We start from the raw sequence: 22355 nt of genomic DNA, 5'->3' as shown, positions 1-22355 counted from the left end.
GCGCACATGCAGTGACGGGGGTGGAATGAGAGTTGTAATAATGTACTGAGTACTGACTACCTACCTCGTATCGCTCTTCCCCCGACGTTTACTTTTATTAATTTGTAGAGTATTGTTGTTTGTTATAACGGCTATTAACGGCTATGTCTTGCAATATTGTAAAACGTGCGCAACCCACGCCCTAAGTTGTAATCACCAGTGCATATAAAACACACGACTCCGGTACTACGCTCTTACGTTGTTATACATTTGTAACGACCAGCGGAAACACTGTGCTATGCAGTTATATCCTATGTAATTATGTTAGCGGCGGATGCATACTTGAGATAAACGAAGAAAGATGTTTTTAAAAAAAGGACTAGTGAAACAATTACTTTTCATGTCAAACATTCAGCTTGTCCGTGGCGAGATACAGGCGTTTGCAGAGTTGGGGTTACAAGGTCAATCGGTCAAAAACGGAGCTTCTCTTATTCAATTCATCGGGAGCCTATCTCCCAGAAGGGATAACATTTCTTCCTTTAAAACCTATTAGATACTTGGACCTATATGTTACAGCCGACTTCACTCAATTGTTTCACTTAAATTATGTACAATCACTAAATAAAATCAAAATCTTTTAGATAAATGGTCGCTTTTACCACTGACCAGAATAGGCTGAGTCTCCCTAGTAAAGATGTCGATACTTCCCTTACGGATTTTTCTGTTTTTAAATCTCCCTTTAACCCCTTCACTGCGGCGGCTATTCCGCCGCAGTGCTAAGGGGGCGGGGCGGAAGAGCGGCGGGCGCATGCTGGTGACGGAACCACTCAGTCACCAGCGTCGGTTGCGCTGTGCTTATGACGGAGCGGTTCCGTCATGGCCCCGCCCACTCAATAGAACGCACAGCGCAGGCGCGGAATTCGCGCCGCGCAGGAGCGTCGGGCGGGCCATGACGGAACCGCTCCGTCATCAGCACAGCGCCACCGCAGCTGATGACGGAGCGGTTCCGTCACCAGCATACAAGGGGTTAAAAGTACCAATCTCCTATTTTAACTAAGTAGATAGAGCGATCCGTGAGTTTGTTTGGGCAATCCCCCCACCCCCCAGGTTAAGTTAACTATTTTGCAATTGAACGTAGAACAGGGGGAGGTTGAACTACCTCACGTTTCTACTTTTTATCAATCTGCGCTACTTAGTCTAATAATGCAGCTATTGGCCCCTTCCTCAAATTTTGACAATTTCTTATTTAGTCTTATGTTAACTAAGTGCAATTAAGTTACCCGCATTCCTGCGCACCTCAAAACTACCTATAAGATACAAGGTTGTGAACATGTTTCTAAATCGCAAGCAGCGGTTCGATAAATTTGACAATGTTCCAACATGCCATGCATATGCCTCTCCAAGACTGTGGACTATGGGGTCTTCAACTTTCGCGTACGGGATTGCAATCATATAATATGTTAGGTTTTTGTAAGCTAGGTGACTTCTACAGAGGCACTAATTTGATAACATGGGAAGCTTTTGTAGCGCAATTCGGTCTCTAGGGCCGTGTTCTCTGGTTAAGCTTCAAGCAGAGAACAAGCTTTCTTTCGAATAATTATAAAATAGTCAATGAGAGGGTAAGAACAATCTTAAAAGCAGCCTTCGAGACAAATTTAACTGCTATCGGCAATCTGTACCTAATCGGTACCGGTTCCTGCACCGGGATATAAATAAGCGTTTTGTTGAAACAATTCTCCCTAAAATGGATCAGCAGTCAAATTGTTGGTTTAATGTTCAGGAATGGCAACGGGTGTGTGAGCTCGGGCTTGGGGTCTGAGGCGGCCAACTTTAAAAGGATGTCCTTTCTCTCAAGATGGATGTTGTATTATACTCCCCTCAGACTACATAAATGGTTTCCTTCAATCCCGAACACGTTTTAGATGTAATCTGGCGGAGGCCGGTGACTGGACACATATTTTCTTCACATGCCCTAGATTACAAGGTGTTCAGGTTTATCAGTCTCTGTATTTCACTGTTAATCCTATCATCATCGCTGGCCCTATTTGGCTTTTCTTCTGCAATTAGTCCGCTACTAAAACATAGGCAATATTTAGTTTTCACAGCCATAGCGGTAGCCAGATAGTTGATATTGCCAAACTGGCGATCCCAGAAGGTGCCTACAGTGGGACAGTGGCTTCTTAAGCTAGATCGGGCCTACCAATTTGAAGTGCCCTACGTGAAAAGGGTAGGTTTGCTTTATATATTTAGGCAGACTTGGGAGGGCTATGCTTTGACCATATATACAAATAACATGTAAAAGAGGCTACCTCTGTCATAATGTAAACAGAGGGGTTTCAATTCATAATCAGAATATTTTTTTTCCTTTTTTTTAACGATCAAGATGAGGCCAGCCTGTAGCAATATTTCTTGTACCTTTTTATCTTGACTTGTACTTTGTGGGTGATAGTGGGGTGTGCTCCATAGATTATTGGATTTATATCCTGTATGAATTTGCACTATTTATTGACTATTTTAATATGAGATTGGGTATTATGTAAGCTTGTCTTTTGTATGTACCTTGATTATTATGTCTGCTATTCACGCTCAATAAAAATAATAATAAAAAAAATATATAGATATATTTTGACAGCTCCATTTTAGTGTATTTAAATTTGTAAGGTGTTTGTTTCCTATTGCAGACAAAACCCTTTCGAATTTCCATGAGTTGTGGATATTGACTTCATCTAGGCAAACCTGCAACCTCTTTAAATACCTGAATTTAGTCACCAAAAGGTGGTCAGTAAACTTTAGGAACTTGGCTACGGGTCTGGCCTATGGCACAACTTCACTTCTGTTAAGATATAAATTGTGCAGCTGAGAGTAGATTATGCAGAAAATCCATCTAAACTTGGCAAGACTTTACTAATCAAGTCTTCAAATGACTTAATAACTGTTTGTAGCCTTTCTTTGAATAAGAAACTTGAGCTTTTATTAAACCTGTGCTATAAATTCTCACATCCAAAAAGCAAAGGTGTTGTCGACATGTTGGTTATCCCTGATGGATCCCTGCAGACCCTGCTGAGTTGAGTCATTCCTCCTGGCCTCTACATTCTGGGGGGGGGGGGGCATTGCGGTTGGCTGCATCTAGTCTGACCTACCTGCAGGCTGGACTCACAACCTTACTTGGCTTGCCTGCATTGCACTGCTGTACAGGTTGACAGAACAATTTCATTAAACATAAAGATATATTAAGTGGTAACACCTCATGGGGTGTCCAGGTCCCTGACGGTCTATACCAGGAAGTGACCTTTGTGTTTAGTTAATAATTGTTGGGCCCTGAGAAAAGTAAACAGGCTTCGTCTGTGCTAACAATAGACTGAGCTGGAGGAGCCCCACTCTGTTTATACCTAATGTTTACCTAGTGACGAGCATCAGGTTGGTGGCATTCAGAGAGACTTAACTCATAAGCTGAGATTTCTCTACCAGATCATGCTCTGCCTGTGAACTAGGAGTGACTGCCCCACATGGCAGCATCTTTTCTTTTCTAAGAGATTATATCTAGTGTTTACTGGTGGGAAGGAGAGAGCAATACTCTGATGGAGTAGACCTGTGGATCTTACAATCACAATTTATTAACTTACAATGGCTGGAAGCAAGAAAGATTTTTTGTACAGCATCCACTTTGGGACATTTTCAGTTCTCACTCCTCATCCCTACTTATCATTCCTACTTCTCATCCATCGTCCCCACATCTCATCCATCCTCCCCGCTTCTCATCCATCCTCCCCGCTTCTCATCCATCCTCCCCGCTTCTCATCCATCCTCCCCGCTTCTCATCCATCCTCCCCGCTTCTCATCCATCCTCCCCGCTTCTCATCCATCCTCCCTACTTCTCATCCATCCTCCCTACTTCTCATCCATCCTCCCTACTTCTCATCCATCCTCCCTACTTCTCATCCATCCTCCCTACTTCTCATCCATCCTCCCCACTTCTCATCCATCCTCTCCACTTCGCACCCAGCCTCCCCCCACTTCTCACCCATCCTGCCCACTTCGCACCCATCCTGCCCACTTCGCACCCATCCTGCCCACTTCGCACCCATCCTGCCCACTTCGCACCCATCGTTCAACCATCATTCCCACTTCGCATACATCATTCAACCATCATTCCCACTTCGCATACATCATTCAACCATCATTCCCACTTCGCATACATCATTCAACCATCATTCCCACTTCGCATACATCATTCCCACTTCGCATTCATTACTTCTCGTCCCTACTTCGCATTCATCATCCCTCAGTCATAACAACATACTTTCGAAATGTTAACGTACCTTCACACTGATTGGTTGGCAACAGCCAGTCAGTTACAAGCGAGGGCTGAATTCTGTTGGCATAGTAACTGAAGAAACCGCCTATTCAATCACATAAAAAATGTGTTGGTATGACTGAAGGAAGAGAAGGAGGGATGATGGATGAGAAGGAGGGATGTCGGATGAGAAGCGATTGGGCCAGTGGATTCGGCCAGCAACACGGATACCATAAAAAACAATATTTTAAAACTGCACCAAATAGATCTGTATCCAAATTCCAGGCACTGCAATAAGAACAGCTGAATATGAAGGAGCTGCTGTGGCTGAGTTTGAATCTCTTGGCCTGCAGATCTCAACTAGTAAAGTCGGTGGGCACTAAACTCACTCACCAACCACGCTGGCACCAATAACCATCTATTGCTCATTTGTGAACACCAGGTTCTAAATCTGATCAGAACATTGAAATGTTGAGAGCTCCACTGAAGACAATGGATTAGCTCTGGGCTTATAACCGCTAGTAGAAGCCCGGAGCTCCAGTGCTTGTCTTCAAGTTTTTCTCTTTTCAATTCAGAACATTCTACCCTTAGTGGGTGGAATGTTTTATGCCGAGGGCTATACCAGTTGTTAAAGAGCCTGAATCCAAGTTTTAACAAGGGAGAGGGCCTTTAATAATCAGTATAGCCAGAGGCATAATAGCCTTATAGCCCTTATGCCTCAGGCTATACCGGTTGTTAAAGGCCCTCTCCTTTGTTCTAACTCAGATTCAGGCTCTTTAACAATTAGTATAGCCCTCTGCAGCGGGATATATGGCTATAGTAGGACATTGGAATGTTGAGATCTCCATTGAAGACAATGAAGTGGTTCGGAGCTTATAATGGCTAGTATAAGCCCTGGAGCTCCAATATTCTCCATGTTTCTCCCTTTTTAATTTAAAACATTCTACCCTCAGTGGGTAGAATGTTATAGTTGCCGTATAGTCCTTCTGCCTCGGGCTAAACTGGTTGTTAAAGACCCGCTTCCTAGTTTTAGGCCCTCACATGCGGCTCCGGCCTACAACTCTGGTTCAGGGCATTTAACAACTGGTATAACCCTTTGCAACGGGCTATATGGCTATGGTACTAACCGGACTTGATAATCAATCATCATGCAGGCGTTGCCTGTATGAGCAGTAGTCCAATAAAAACATGTACTTCTGTTTTTTTAATATGTTGTTGCGTGAATTGAGGTGTGAAATGTGCTTTGGGGCCTTTAAGTGCCTTAAAGAAACAAAGTGCATAAAAGCTGGGTACACTATCTTGTGTGCTGTGCATTGGGTGACATTTACCTGCTTTTGTCTTCTGATGTTTGCTTTTATACTGTTCCCATCAGATGTCCTGGTTTTAAGAAGCACAGAGAAGAGACCGAAAGAATAAAACACCCACGCTCCAGTAGACACAAAAAGGATGCCATTGTCCGGATTGATGCTGATGGGCAAACCGAGGCGAGCTTGCCAAGCCGCATGTCTGCACTGGTTGCAGATAGTTCTAGTGCTGCTGTGGTCTCCATGGGCACACCTGAGCCAGGTTTGGTGAACCCAGCATTTGAAGAGGCTGATGAGGGTGAGTCTATTTGATCTGCACTTCTTTGCAAATTTCTGACATTTGAACACTCAGTAATAAAAGTAGCTAAACCTGATTCTTTGTTTTTTCATGTTCCAAAGCTATTCTGATAAAGTTTTTGTCTGTGGGAGTAGGTGATGGGAGGTGAGAGATAAAGCATAATTCTGACCTTAACTTCCAATTATGTGGGCGCTGGGAACCCACCCAGTGACCACTTAGCTCTATGCAAATCTTAATTCAAACGCTGGAGCAGTTTCGTCATGCGCCTAGTTTGAAAATCAGCAGAGAGAAAAACTGTGCTCTTTCCCCTTTGGCAGGTTAGCAAAGTTGGCTTGTGCGGAGTACCCAGATGAAGGCCTGCACTGGGACATAGACATGTTTCGATATCTGGGCATTCAAAGTGCACACAGCTGATAAACAATCTAATTATAAAATGGGATGGGTACTAGACAGTCTTAAAGCCACTGTGAGATTCTAGATTCCTCTATCCTTGATGGGGAGTATTGAGGTGGCTAATATGGTATTTCTGCCTCGCTGCCTGTATCACTATAAAACACATTGTGCAATATCCACGTGCAGCATTCAAGGAGCTCGTCGGTTTTCCATCCTTGTTGGTATGACCAAGTAGGAGAAAGAACGTTGGATTGGATATTTTGAAAATGGGCAACAAAGGTGGAGGCCTTGGCCTCCCGGACGTCGAATTGGAATATCTTGCAGCACATACAAGATATTGCCTGGACACTGATAACGATTGGCACATGGGACATTGGGACCGGAGACCTTGCAGTTACTGATGGAGTGGGGAGAGGGGACGCGTCCCCTAGTACTGCCCTCACATTGTACAACAGACCGCTCATGCATAGGAAGTAGAGCTGAACAGAGTGATGTGGCGGCCCCAATTCTCCAGGTCTTTAGATATTACATGATTGCAGCCCTTCAGAATTACTAGCAAAGACATGACCATAGCATTCTGGAGGGGATGGGGTTGTCGCACTCTAAGTGACCAATACTCGGATGATGGGTTTGTCAGCCATATGGAGACAGAAGATCTGTTTGGGGTTCATCCGCGACCGCTCCTGCAATATGCAAATTTGTCTAATTATTGACATCTATAAAGCCCTGCGGTCATAGGCAAAAGATTTTATTGACCGCATGTCAATTTTTTAATGCAGACTTGGAGGAGCTGTTGACAAACTCCGAATGGAAGACCTGTGCACTGGCTCAGGGACTGCCTAGCTAATGATGCTGGACATTAACACATAACCATTATTAGGATGCATTGAGTCCCTAACATCCCTAAGCCCCGGTATCACTACACCTGCTGCACTGTTGATAGCTACACCCCATGCCATAGGCCTCCCACTCATAGTCCATTGCTGAAAAGCTCATGGGAAGATGCCTATCCCTTTAGTACCCAACCATGGCAGCGAAGTCTAGGAGAGGGAGGGCCTCTTCCGGGACTTGCAACGCTGGGAAATGATTGTGATGCCCATGGAAAAGTAACCGCATAGCAATGATGCCATTGGCCCTGGTTCAAAGTAAAGGGTCCCGAGACACCCCTTCTGCCCCCTCCCACACAGGGGCGGCCGGCATGCCTCACGGGTGGGAGGTTGGGTGCGACGGGTGAAGGGGGGACACTGGCTGCTAAAAAAAAAAATAATAATAAAATAAAACTTACCTTGCCACAGCCACATCTTCTCTCCTGCTCGCCTGTATCCGACTCCAGGTCAGAACAGGAAGCAGGCAGTCAAGCTCCCACCCCTAAGCCGATCACAACACTGCAATGCAGCATTGTGATTGGTCCGAGCACCGTGACATGGAGCTCAGCCAGGGGCTGGAATGGTGGCCATGGTCTCCATGCACTTCCGCAGCAGGAGGAAAAAATAAAATGATACAATTCCGTTACCTTTCTTTGCTGCTCCTGGCAGTGGGGCAATGCTCCTCCGCCTTAGCGGAGGGGCCGCCACTGTCCCAACTAGTAGCTGTGCAGCAAAATACAGTCCTATTTACACTTCTTCATCCATCATACAGGTAAGCGCTGCACCCCATAGCACATTACCTACACCTAGATGGTCATAGCTATTGGGCCTAGGACAGGGGCCCCACTCCATTAGGCCTCACATCCATGGTCTCGTGCTGTGAGGCAGAGGCAAGGGGGCACCTTCCCCTGGGGTTCACGTGTGATCTAGCACTGTGGAGCCCAGGCAACGGGCTCAGTTCCTAGTGCTGCAAGGCCCAGTGGACTGTATTCCCATCCCCCTGCTCCCCGCCTCGCATTAATCTTCTTTCCCTAAGATATGACCCAACATTGTAAAGCCCTGCGGAAGGCACCTTCCCTGGTCTGCCACTGCAAGCCTCCGGTAGGGTGTCTAACTTTCAGTATCACTTCACATGACAACTTGTGCATGCGGGATACATTGCGCATGCAGAGACATCAGAAGTTAGTAGCTGGGGAGTAGGGAGGCTATAACTCGAGTAACACATTTTTGGGGTTTCATTCTAAATTGCTGTCCTGTAAAGCAGGCCATCTTAAAAGATAACTCTCCAGGAGATCAAGAGTCAATCCAGTGCGATTACTATTCATAGTATATTTGGGTTCTAATGCCGTTTCCACCTCCTGGAATAAATCTTGACTGCTCAATATTGCAACTTTTCAGTGACCAGTTAGAAAATGAACATCTCTAGTATCCAAATGGAATGAAATAGTCTTAAAGTAAATATCAGTACCTACCACCAGTTTGAAAACTAAATTGATAGTCCTTTAAGGTGATTTTTTTGTTGATTCTGTGACCCCTTTCGCTGTTCGTCTAGCTACACACTTTGTCGTCTAGGGCAGAGTCTGCTGATTGATAACTCAATCTTCTGATTCAGTGAGATCACTTTTGCTCCTGAACAATTAAATTGTTTAGAAATATGTTTTCTTTTTTCTGTAGCATTGTGCGAATTCGACATACTCCATTCACGCTTTCCTCCAGAGTACAGCCTTGCTGTTAGGTTGCCAAACTATACATTGCTTCAAAGGCTATTTAACTTCATAGACCGGTTTGTTACTGACATTGGTATCTGCCCGGAGGTAAACTTTGAATGTTAGGACTGATGCCAAAGCACACTATCTTTTAAATCCGTTTTTGGCTTGGTGAGCACTTCCAAGGACATTAAAACCAATTAGAGGTCATTATCTTACTCCAAGATGGCTATAAGCATTTCAGTACTCTACGGCGTATGACCAAGGCTGGTAAATCTGCATATATGGAGCCCCCAAGTTGCTCTCACATTCTCCGTGAACATGAATTCAGTGGGTCATGCTACTCCATGCAGGGCATCCAGGGGATTTTTTCTCTTTTGGCATAGTTGCATAGTACCTCACCAGGTATGCCCAGCACTCCGTGAGTTGCCATAAAAGGGGTGCCTTGGTGATTAATCTAGTCTTTTGTTCAACTATGTTCAGGAAGAGAGTTGAATTCTGGACCAACACACAGTGCTGGACACTTCATGGTGTATGTGGTGTGACCACTCTGCTTTCTGATGCTGAAACAGTAGCAGTGCATTCACCACGGTCCCCAAGGATCAATTATGTTATTGCTGAATTTAAATATCAAAGGGAGATCTTCCTCAGTAGGTCCTATTGATCACGGTTCATGATATTGACATCCATGTATCCCTCGATATAGAGCCATTGAAGTGTGCGGTTTGCCAAGTTGACATCATTTATAACTTCAAGACCGGAAATGACCTTTGCTGCATCATTTTGGATGAGTCAAAGTTGAAACTGAAGATTGAGACACAATCCCAGGCCAAGCAAATATGTTGACACTGGGCTAATTGTTATTTGTACAAGTATAGGATGAGATGGCTAGAGATATGCATCTCCTCCCTGTGCGTTACCGAGGATGGGGAAGCCTCTTTATGCTTAGTACAATAAGGTGGGCTGGGGCTAAATACATCTTCAGATGACATACATTTCCTCTTATGCAGCATTTTCTGTGTCTGCTGGCATGTCAATGCAGCGCCATGGTCAATGTATTGGCTATCAACTTGACAAACATGATTCCCATACGTCAACAAGCTCCTTCAGCTGTCAAGACTGGAGTAGTTCCCATTAAGCCTTAACCCCTCCACACCCATTTGGTTTTCAATCTGTTCCAGCTAAAGGTAATCATGAACTCTAGTGTCTATGTACATTATTTTGGGACACAATGGAAATCCCATTGTGTCTCAGTTCACAATTCCTAGAAGTTAGCATGGTTTCTTCACGTCTTATTCTCCACTGTAGATTAAATGGCATCCCTCTGCTCTTGGCAGGAGGAATTTAGTTGTTTGAAAATTCAATCCAAAGTAGCTATCCTCCTCTGTTAAAGTTTCAAGGTTTTCACCTGTGCAATTAATGCAAAACATCAGAGGATCTTCTAAAGAAGCTTTATCGTGCATCCAGTCGGTGGGATTCACACCTTCCAGACATCTGCTCTGGCACAACCAATTAATGTCTGACTTTTGCCACACTTGTTAACGTGGGCCAGTCTGCATAATGGTATATATCAATTCTGGGAAGTCATGTCCTCATCAGATCATATCCACATCTCCAGCATTGACAAAGACATTTACTTTGTCATTTTATAGCGGTTCTTTAGCTCACATCCTCCGGCATCCTTGTGGTCTTTCTGACACAGAACAGGATACAAAGTACACATATTAGTTCAACTTAATACTTTATTTCTTTATCTATTCCAGCATTTCATCTGGAAAAAAACATGTCAAGCCTATCGGCCAAATTAGAAAGAAAGATTTGGAGTTTTCGAATACCCCTTTGTTTCTGTTGCTAAACATGTTACTCCATTTTCAAGAGCACTTGCCTCTTCAGACCTTCTTCCCTCACCAGATTTAGGTAGCTATTTCTACTTTTTCAATTAGTTTTTTATTATTAAAATGTAGAGCACTAAGTAGTATAGGGCCAAGTCTTGCTATCCAGCTGCAACTCCATTGCTGCCAAGTTTCAAAACTCAAGGATAAAGCAAAGTATTAAATGCCTCCTTTGAGGATTTTTCCGCTAACTGATATTGCTATGAATACCTGGAGGAAACCGCTGATTGACAAACTTCTAGGTGCCACATCTGATCACTCTCAAGTTCTCTGCTGTTTGCCAGTTCTGACCGTTCCTGCAAAGGGACAGAGATGCTTCTTCAAGATGCCCATTTCAGTCTACTTACTAAAGTGGTACGTGTCGATTCTTAGACATTCCTAACCTAATCCTATGCTAATAGACCGATCACTTCCTCCTTAGTGATTTCCAACGCTCTAAAGTGAACCAAAAAAGTTGTTACATCATATATTTTGGGACTCGACAGCTTTCTCTGAGCCTTTAAAGTCTTGCTGGTGCTTATGTAAGGTCCTGTCAATGAAGACCGGAGATTCCGCTTAGCAATATTGTATTCATTCAATAACTGACAAAGTTGGGGACAGAGGAGCACTGCCATTTAGAACCGACTACCTCCTGAATAGTATTTCTGTAAGTCCATTAGCTGGTTCCTGCAGCTCTACCAAAATGATAACTGTGGGTCAGAGTATCATAAAATGTATCTTACAATACTCTATCTTTGGAGGTGATGATCAGCTAAGGTGAACTAATCCATCAAACATATTTTGCATTTGACAAAAAAGGACCTTATGTAAATTGTCTGTGTATAAGCACAGATACTTAACTACAGGGGCCTATTCACAAAGGTAAATATTAATGCGTCAAAGACAACATCATTTCCTACGCAGACAACACCCAACTCATCCTCTCACTCAGACGACCCCTCCACCACCAGAATCAACTTCCACAGCTGCATGACAAACGTCGCCAACTGGATGAAGAACTGCCTGTAGCTGAATACAGACAAGACGGAAGTACTCATCTCTGGCATCAGCAGTAACACATGGAACGACACCTGGTGGTCATCAGACCTAGGACCCGTCCCCCACTCCCTCCAACCATGCCAGAGACCTCAGGATCATCATTGAAAATAAGCTCACCATGAAATCAGACCCATTGCGTCTCCTCCGCCTGCTTCCTCACTTTTTGCATGCTACGCAAGATCTTGAAGTGGCTACCCCTACACACAAAACACACTGTGACACAGGCCCTCATCACCAGCCGACTGGACTAAGGCAATGCCCTCTATGTAGGAATCGCTGCACACCTCCTACAGAGACTTCAGACCATATAGAACACCACAGCCAGACTCATCCTTGGCCTTCCCTGACGAGCCTACATCACACCCCACCTTAGGCAACTACACTTGCTTTCCAAACTGAAGAGATGTCAATTCAAGCTGCTGATCCATGCACACAAGGCTCCTCACAACCAAGGACCTGCATACATTAACCACCACCTCAACTTCCACCAACCGCCGAGAAAACTACGCTCTGCCTCCCTTTCTCTTGCCCATACTTCCCACATCTTCCGAAGAAGAAGTGGAGGATGCTCCTTCTCCCACATCGCAGCAAAGACCTGAAACAGCCTCCCCATCACCTCTTGACCATCACCGAAAATCCGGAATTCGAAATGACCAAGACCTGGATGTTCGAGTACGTTTCCAGGACCTGCAGGCACCTGGATACCCTATATTGTTATTAGCTGCACTTTATAAATCCTGATGGATTGATTGTTGTGTAGATTTGCTCACATGTATATTTATCTATGTGTAATTCTACACTTTTTGGTATTTACTATTTTTAAGAGGTGGTATACACCTACGGGTAAGCTTGTATGTATCCACCACCTGGTGGAGCTTCCTACAACATGATTTATGAGTGTCCATTTACTGCTATTAACTTTTAACACATAGCTGGAGATCTGCTGCTATAAAAAATATGCAATATGTTTAAAAAACAATTTCATATATTAAAATATACATGTAAAATGATTAATTTAAAGCTAATAAAATAACAGCATAATAATTCATTAAATGTGTATTAAATAGTTAATTACAATATATTTAATTTATAAATATTTCTTAAGGAATAATGAAAACCTACATTAACTTTTTTGTTTACTAGGCAGTAAATGTTATGTAGATTTGTAGACCGCATTATCGGCCAGAACGGTATCCTTAAGTTATTTGCTAAATTTATTTATGATTACATTTCTTTAAATGATACATTAAAGTTTTATTCGAAATGAAGGTTATTACTTACATTCACAACATGTTATACTAAGTGTGTGTGTGTATATATATGTATATATGTATATGTATATATATATATATATATATATATATATCCTTCAGGGCTATAGTAACTTTTGAAGTGTAGTTTGTGACTACCAATGCGCTTACTCTTTTGAGGTGGGTGTTTGTAGGTACATGACCGCTCATCAACCCCTCCATAAATTTCTTTGAAGCCCTCCGATTTTGTAGTAAGTATTCCCCATTGTCCAGCCACTCCTTCTTGTCCCTTCCTTATTTACTACTAAAATGCGGCAGTACGTGCATTGAGATCACCACCATGATGGAGCTCTCTTTATAGAAAAGATAAGGGATGCAAAGGTGGAGTTTTACATCCCTAGATTAGTGAATAGCAATTCGTACTACAGGAGTAGTCAATCTACAGATGTCTGTCGCTGGCCAGCGCACAACACAATCCAACCTTTGCCTGGAAAATGTTGTGTATTGGGCTGCTCTATGTCTTCAGCTTATTTTTGCTGAAGTTGCTCTTTAAGGAAATTTGGAATGTTGTTAAAGTTTTTGTGAAGATTCCAACATGTTGCTCAGCAGTGGAATGTATGCCTTCTTGGATGAGTTAGTAACTTCCAAATTTTCTGTTTGTATGTATTGATGTCTTCTCAGGTGTGGGCCTGAAGTAGAAGTGTCCTTAACGTAATTAAATAACACGTTTTATTCTTTTTTTTTTTTTTTTTAAATTTAACAGACCATGCTCACAGATCGAGTCTTGTGGCTGAAACGAACAGAGTGGAAATTAGTCGTGAGGATCCCGAGGAGGAGCTGGGGATGCGCATTGTAGGTGGGAAAGATACTCCGCTGGGGAACATTGTGGTGCAGGAAGTACTTCGGGATTCTCTAGTTGCCTTGGATGGGAGAATCTCACCCGGAGATCATATCCTTGAGGTAGCTTACCGCCTTACCTTTTCATGTGATCGTACTTTATTACTTTTTATGTCTGGTCAGCTGAGCTCCTGTTTCTTTTAGTTTATAAAGTACAGAAATCTGGATCAAATATGGATATTTATAGACAATTCGATGCAGAGTTTACAATGGGTTTCAAGGCCACACCTCAATATTGCTAAATTAGAGCATTGCCTTCAGTAATGATGTACAAAGACTACAATGAAGTTCTAGACTGCAGGCTTGCACAAGCCGAAAAGTTTAGAAGAGCTCTTCAGCTGTACATTTGTGAGCGTATCTTGGATAGCTTCACTGCTTTGGTTTTATTCTGAGATTTGATGTAATGTAATACATTAGCACTACTGCCAAAGCACTATAAATTTGTGTGCAGGGCATGCACACAAATCAATGAAACATGTAACTACACAAGTAATTAAATATCCTAGCAGACAAGAACATGTAGAAACCTCCTGTCTCCCCTTTTGTCTGCTTATAATAGTCATCAGCTCCCTGTGGTGGCCTGCAGCATTCACTTCTTCTGCATGGGGAGACTAGGAAAGTCCCGGTTGACCTTGTAGCCTTGACTGGTGGGAGGTCAGTGTTGAGACTGAGGATCATCAGGAGGCTGAGAAGAAAATGTCAAAGAGTTAAGATTAGAGCCAGTCTAATTTCGGACTTGTGGCTCTCGAGGAGCGTGAAGGGTGGATTGCTTGCATTAAACTCTGCTCCTAGTAATTACTCTGGGCCACAATCCAGTCCATCATTTGTTTTTCCCACTGTGCCATTTCAGACAAAAACTGGCCACAGGAAAATCCGGCTTTAGTCCTCCTCCACTAGGAATAGTCCAATCCATATAACATGCACATTTCGGTGAATTGTAGGGTTTCTGTGTAGCCCTAAATTCCCTTGAACTGCACCCCAAATGTTTTAGGCAACATTGTGTGTGGGATAATATATATGTGTGTGTGTGTGTGTATATATATATATATATATACATGTGTATATATATATATATATATATATATATAATATATATTTCACACAACTCTCCCTAATGGAGGAAACAAACTGCCTAAGACAAGACGGGAGACAAACTATTTGCCCACGAAATCAAAAGATGCAACAAAATAAAGACTCAATCAAAAGCGGAGGGAGAGGCGAAAGTGATTCAGAATAAAGGAATTTAATTGATTCCGGAAGTGAAAACACCAACAAGAAGCAGACCAACAACCGATGGAAACGAAAATAAACCACACTGACAAATACATCAATACTATAATCAACCTATCACCCATGGTCCTAGATGAGGCTGAAACACAATTACTCTCACTAGGACTGTCTTATTGCCCCGAAAGCAATTTCAATTGTGTACAGACTCGTGTAGATGTCTATAAATTTATTCGGAAATTAAAACTAAGAAAATACCATCTAGTGAATACAACGAACAACGGAAATAAAAACAATCTGGACTCGGAAACCACCTACTTGGGCAATTCGAATGCACTAATTGCAGCAGATGCTGAATTATTCTTGGCATTACAACAACGAACAGGAAACTAAAGAGGATCAGAGTGAATTGGGTAATCCAACAGGCATCACGTTTGGAAGAATACGTAGCAACTACAAGCAAAAATCCACATTCCAACCGGTTGCGCCAAGAGACTCACTTGATATTTTTAATTAACATCATGTGCACGTAAAAAGTATTATTACAAGCAAGAAAATATAATCAGCTAATTAAAAAAAAAAGTGACCAAATCATTATTAGGAACTCTGATAAGGGAGGGAATATCGTTATATGGCCTAGACGAGATTACGTGGAAGAGGTGACTCAACAATTAAACAGTGACTGTTACAAAAGGAGCAGTACTCCATTAGCTCGAGCATCATGGAAAGAATTTTACTCTAAACTAATAGTGTGGCAGAGTGCTAGTCTGCTCAGCATGGACGAGTTTAAATTTCTTAAAAATGATTATCCCACCATGCCTGTCATATACTTTATTCCCAAAGTTGATGAACAATCGACGAAACCACCCGGCAGGCCCATAATATCTGCGTGCAGAGTCTATTGGAAAATATGTGAAAGTATATAGACTTCTTCCTACAAGAGTTTGTCTGTGGTCTGCCTTCGAATATCCAAGATACCGGAGATTTTCTAAGACCGCTGAGTAAATACAAGTGGGAACCAGATTATTTGTTAATGTCTCTAGACTTCGCTCTATATGAGCATTCACCACCAGGACGGTATAAAAGCTACAGAACACAATTAGGGGTCTAGACCATTGTACCTCTTTCAACGTAACAAGATGTTGGTCAACATGATAACATTTTGCCTTGAAAATAACTATTTTCTATTTCAGAGCCAAATGTTTCAACAAACACGTGGAGTAGCGATGGGGTTTTGTTTTTCTCCTAGCTACTCTTGCCTCCACATGGTATGGTGAGAGGAGATGGTTTTGAATACAATTCACAAGTAAGCAGTTAACAATCATGTTCTAGCCTGGATAAAGTATATAGATGATTTATTTGTGATCTGGAGAGGAACCTAGGTAATAGCACACGATTGTGCTAATAGAATCAACAAAAACAACTTGAATCTCCATTTTACGGCTACCATCAGTAACCAGGCAGTATGCTTTCTTGATGTAGAGGTATTCATCAGGAATCAAAAAATAGAGACCAGACTACATCGCAAAAAAAACGCAGGCAATAGAGTATTACACGCCACAAGTTATCATCCACAGCATTTGATACACTGCATCCCTTACTTGGAAATGCTGAGGATTAGACTTCTCTGTAGAACCGACATAGACCTATTGGAGGCTCAGGAACAAAGAAAAGCCAGATTTATGGCTAGGGTATACAATGAAAATACAATTGACACTGCGATCAAGAAAACTAACAAGTCACAGGAACATGATGATGTCTAATAATGCCTCAAGAACAGCAAAGAGAGCAAACAAAACCGATCAGGAGACCAGGCTGATACCTAAAATAAACAACCTTAAACAATACAGAAGATCATAAACAGGAACTGGTCTATAGTTCGCAGTGATCCCATAATACGTAAGGACTTACCCAAGAATCCCAGTATCACCTTTAGAAAAGCAAGATCTATGAGAGATGATCTAGTTGTCAGTAGTCCAGAAGTTAAACCCACAACTAACTGACTGACTGCATGCAAAGGATTTGTCAAATGTAGCAATTGTCGGGTCTGCAGATATGGGATCGATAGTCTTACAAATCTCATTAGGTAAGATCCCCTTAAAATGAACAAATTCCTCACCTGTAGAACGGAATTTGCGATCTATGTGTTTGAGTGCTCTTGTGGGTTGCAGTATGTGGGCAGCACCAAGCTCCAGGCCCACAAGAGGATACTGCAACACATGAGAGCAATCACAAACTCCGATCCAACATACCCGGTTGCACGCCACTTGAAGGAGATCCATAGTAACAACTTGGAACACCTGAAATATTTCTTAATTGATACTATTCCAACATAAAGAGAAGGCGGCAACTGAGAAGCGAAACTCAGATAATTGGAAACCCGATACATCTCAGAGTTAGATACTAAAACACCCAATGGACATTACTTGAGTGAGGACTTTTACACATGTTTATAAATTAAATATAAGAATACACTGAAAGGTAGAATCACTACAGAATAAAAAAAAAAAAAAATCTTTAACAGCTCAATACAGAACTGCGATACTCTGCTCCCAGCATTATGCCCCAATTTAATATGGTTGTAATTGATTTAATCGTTTACACATGCACTCGCAGCACTTTATGAACAATAAGTTCAAAACCATAGCACTTTTGAGCACTTAGCACTGGTTATAGACAGTGGAATGGTACATGCATGCCCACAGGGGCGGAATTGTCTGTGGTAACAATTAGGAACGGTCTTATCAACTATATAATTATGTTTACATATGTTCCTGATGGTTAAAATCGGCCAAAAATCAAATGTAAAAGATCAAATACATGTGAAGTAAATAATAGTAAATGTATTTTACAGACAAGTCACTCTGTATCGCCCACAAAATCTTGCAGGGGGTAGGTCCACCCATTCTGGGGGATATGATTCAGCCCTATAAGGCCCCCCGTTCTCTCCGTTCCGATCATCAACATCTGTTGCAGGTTGGGAGGGTGAGGAAGGCAAGAACTGGTGGCAGGTTTTCTATAAATGTGGCCACCCTGTGGAATTCTCTTCCTCTGCATTTACGCTCGGAAGCCAGCCTTTTGCGGTTCCGCAAACTTTTAAAAACTTTTTTGTTTTTTGCTTAACTCCTGCTTCAGTGTGGTAGCGTTTCTCTCTGGTGAGCGCTGGGATGCCTGCTGGTAACCAGGCGCTATATAAAACTCACAATAATAATAATAATAATAATAATAATCTTGATTTTACTCATTGTATTATACAAGTTTCATATGGTTTTTACAAAGAATTCAAGCCAGATTTTAGCACTTTCAATCTGAATTTTAACAATCAAAGTATTTTACATAAATTGGTTTAAATATTTACTCACGTTAAAATGTTTGAACATGTGATTTATATTTATATTTGCTGATTTGCACAAAAACAGACTCGAGCAGTATGTTTTCTCTATCTGGAATGTGTAATCGTGTGTAGGCACATTAGCACTTTAAATATTCAACTTGGCTCTGAAAACGCTTCATGTGATCAAGGCCGGTTTAGGCCAAAACGTGTCATGGCAGTCGTGGTGGTTTGACAGCAAGAAAAATTAAAAACTTACTTTGCACTGAATGGTGGTTCGCATTTCATTCTTTTCCAGTGGAAGGGGAGTACATATATAATATTTTTATGGGGGTTCTCTCATCCCTTTGTGCATGGCTCCCTTGCTTATCTCTACCGTAGAAAACTGTACTGACTCTTGCAGCTCGACTCTAATGTGTCACAGAATTAGGGTGTCTTTCATCAGGCTTTTAAGAGAATCACAGTTTTTGCGCAAAATGAGAACTTAAGTTCAATCTGAATTAAGCTCCATCCTATTTATTCTTTTTAGCTGAACTTGCTGCCCCAGATGTAAGCTGTCTACACTCCATGAAAGCGAAAGACCTTTGTGGTCTTCCATAGACACAATCTAAATAGTATGTTTTCATTATCTTTTTAAAATACTCCAATTTGAGTTGAGTGATGGCTTTGAAAGCAGCTTGGTTGACAATGCCTTTTAGTCAAGCGGAATGTCACACTGTCCCTTTTAAAGCATTAACCTCTTTAGATCACTATTAGGCAGCGCTCGGTCAATAACAGTCAATTCTTCCACTTTGTGGAGTAAGGATCCCTAAAAACACAATATTTCGTACTTTTCATTTTAAAAAAATTAATAAATTAAAGTTGGATTTTAAAGGACTTCTTTTACTTTACTTGATCTGTCTACTCTGGAGCGTTTTTTGTGGAGTTAAGAAGTACTGTTCTATCTTCAACAAAGCTTTAATCATTTGTGTATTGAGTCAACATACGGTCTCTCCTTGATAAATATTCCTTTTCTGGAGGATTGCAAGGGAGAAGTCCTGGAAGGATGAACATCACTTGTCTTTTGTATCCACAGTTGACGTGTAACGTTTGTCGAGTGATACACTAAGGGTAAAGGAAACATAGCAGCTCCTTGCCTGTTGGCTGAGTTTGGTCTTGGATTTTCTCAGAAGTTCTATTGGCTGTTGTTTAAAGGTTACCAACCAAAGAAAGTCGCAAGGCTGCAGTGTGATGATGCAGGCTCCATCTGAAACTTTAAGACCCACTTTGATCCATCTGAGGGCCCCTTAGAGCTTGAGCCCCATCATCCAATCGCAATGCATTAACTGTCCACTACCCAGCAAATTCTCTTATCACATGTTGACTTTATGCCGGTCTGTGACCCTGTGCAGCGCTCCATTGTCTTATGGCAAAGTTTGCCCTGTAGAAATAAACTTGCATACATACACCCCGTTTCCCTTCAACATAGTTTCAGCAGAAACTGGTTTCATGGAGGGCACATTCGTTGGTTGAGTTATTGTCTAACGTCAATGAATTTGGTGTTGACACTTTACTGTGGGGTAGATGTTTTAGATTCCCTGGGCACCCAGGACATGTTTGATGTCAGCAACTTGATCCTTTGAATTAGAACAGCATGTCGCAGAGTCAGGACCTACTTTTACCAACTGCCCACTTTAGGGTCAGAAACCAGTCTCTCTAAATCGGATGGCAGATAACCGAGAAGGAAGCTCAACATTCAGGAGGAGAGAAAACCCAGGAGGAGATGCTCTGTGAGGAAATCGAGAGCCCCTCCAAGGCATCCAGCAACTTTTAGAAAGAGTACACTTCTCATGAGGGACCAAGGTACCACCCCAAATCATTTTTATTTTCTCTAAATCCAACTGTGTGTTCCTTCAAGATGTCTTGTTCTCCCATTTTTTTTCTTTAGGACTAATGCATGAACTGCAGGGACCTGTATTCGACTACATGGTCACAGGTTCATAGCCCGGTGGGTCCACTCAGCCTTTCATCCATTTGAGGTTGATCAAATGAGTACCATTGAGTTGGGTAACAATATACATCAGTTATTTCAGCGCCAAGATGCCCCGTTGCTGGGGTGAACGTGCGCTTTACAAAATACACCTGTTATGTTATGTAGGAGGCAGGAGTTAATGTATAGGAATGCTGATCATTATCCTTTATTTAGGACGATTAATCCATATCTGAATCTACCATCCTTTTTATGGACCTGAAAAAGATTCCATCAACCCCCACCAATGCGAACATGGGGGTTTTGGATAGAAAAAGGTTTATGGGATTTCTGCCACCAAAAACAACCCTTTTAACTGTTTGAAGCAGTTCACAAAGTATTCTCTAAGAGACAAAAGCTATTTCTTTATAAGGGTATATAAGAAGGGATGGTCTGCAAGTGAATCACAAGGGCACCGTAGGATGTGGCTAAAGACTCAAACTCTGTGCCAGTGAGATACAAAGGCTTTCCAACCTGTTCGAGTTCGTTTTTCATTCTGAAGGATACATTTTTTAGGTTTCCCCTGGCGAACAGCTGCGCAAGCAGCATTTCGCGCACGCGAAATCTTTTGTTTACAACAGTATGGCCTTAGTTCCGCCTCTCTCTTCCATTGGGTAGCTCCATAAATGGAGGCTAGCCATTGGAAGAGAGATCTGTCCATCACTCACCGAGGAGACTCGTGGGCGTTCCGGCAAATTTATTTATTTATTTTTTGATTTTTTTAAATGTATATTTTTTTTTCTCATCCTGCCCCTTTTAGCACGTCATGGCGGCGGTGGGCGGGTGTTTTTTTTTTTTTTTACGCCATTTTGTTATTTTCATCCTGCCTTTTGTAGGAGTGGGCTGCGCGATTTGTATTGGTTTTAAACGGAGACGAAGGAGCCGCGGTCTTGTTGTGTTGAAGAGGGGATGCGGGACAGCTGCTCTCTGCCTTCAGCCGGTGCCGGACGAAAGCGTCGAAAACCAGTTGGACTTGCTGTATTCTTCCCCGTCCCTAAACAGCTTCAGTTTACAGTCAGTCTACCTTGTTTTTTCTTGCCTTCTGCCCGTTCCCACCCCCCCTCCCGCTGTCCGTGAGCCCGCCCCCCCTCCCGCTGTCCGTGAACCCGCCCCCCCTCCCGCTGTCCGTGAACCCGCCCCCCCTCCCGCTGTCCGTGAGCCCCTCCCCCCTCCCGCTGTGGAACAGACTCCTTGCCTAATGTTTGTAAATTGCCAGCTCTTCGCCTCTTATCGCTTGTCATCGGGGCGACCCCTCCAACAGCACAGCGCTCTTGGGTTTTAGTATAACAAAGGCATCGGACATGCGGACGCTCTTCGCCTGAAGTGTGCACACTCACAAACTGGGGTGTCATTTTGGGTCTGGGTAGGCGCATCTGAATTTACCCCGTGTTGCGGTGGCCATGCCATCTGGATATTAACCCATACATGTAGGGTGGCACAACTCGTAGGCCACGGAGGCTGGCGGCTACGGGGGCTGGGTCAGGGGCCTCTTCAGGTTTAACTGTGTTGGTTACGAGGAATGCGAGTGTGACATGCATTCCTTGTCAGACAGGTAGGAACGTTGGCTCCGGGGTGTGCGGCCTGTGAATGATTTACCAGGAGAAATTAAACAAAGCAGCTCCCTTTGATTTATTTGCACAACCCCTCAAACTCTGCATACTTCCATGTCAGGAATCATTACATTTAACTAGACCAGGACATTAACTCCTGCTCGGCCACCGCGCCCAACATCAGTAGAGTAGGTAAAACAGATGGAAAGGAAGCGGGGGGAAAAAAACAGAATCCAGAATGTGAGCAGAAAAGTGTAAGGCAATTTGCGGCCCAATTTCAGGGAGTGCTGGCTTAAGGTGGTCGGAGGTGACCTATTCTACA

At 42.7% G+C, this 22355-nt stretch overlaps 1 protein-coding gene across 2 annotated transcripts in view; it reads left to right on the top strand.

Moving 5' to 3' along the window:
- The window catches only part of LOC147718470 (ligand of Numb protein X 2-like), a 177704-nt gene that overhangs the window by 82398 nt on the left and 72951 nt on the right, over positions 1-22355 (top strand). For both annotated transcript variants that reach the window (XM_086918393.1, XM_086918394.1), the window contains exons 3-4: positions 5646-5875; positions 13784-13980. In XM_086918393.1, coding sequence (XP_086774519.1) covers positions 5646-5875; positions 13784-13980 — 427 coding nt within the window. The remainder of the gene's footprint in view (positions 1-5645; positions 5876-13783; positions 13981-22355) is intronic.

This window comes from Lissotriton vulgaris, chromosome 4_1, assembly GCF_964263255.1.
Source record: "Lissotriton vulgaris chromosome 4_1, aLisVul1.2, whole genome shotgun sequence".
NCBI lineage: Eukaryota > Metazoa > Chordata > Amphibia > Caudata > Salamandridae > Lissotriton > Lissotriton vulgaris.
Note: the sequence above shows the minus strand (reverse complement) of the source record. Positions and strands in the feature narration are given on the sequence as shown.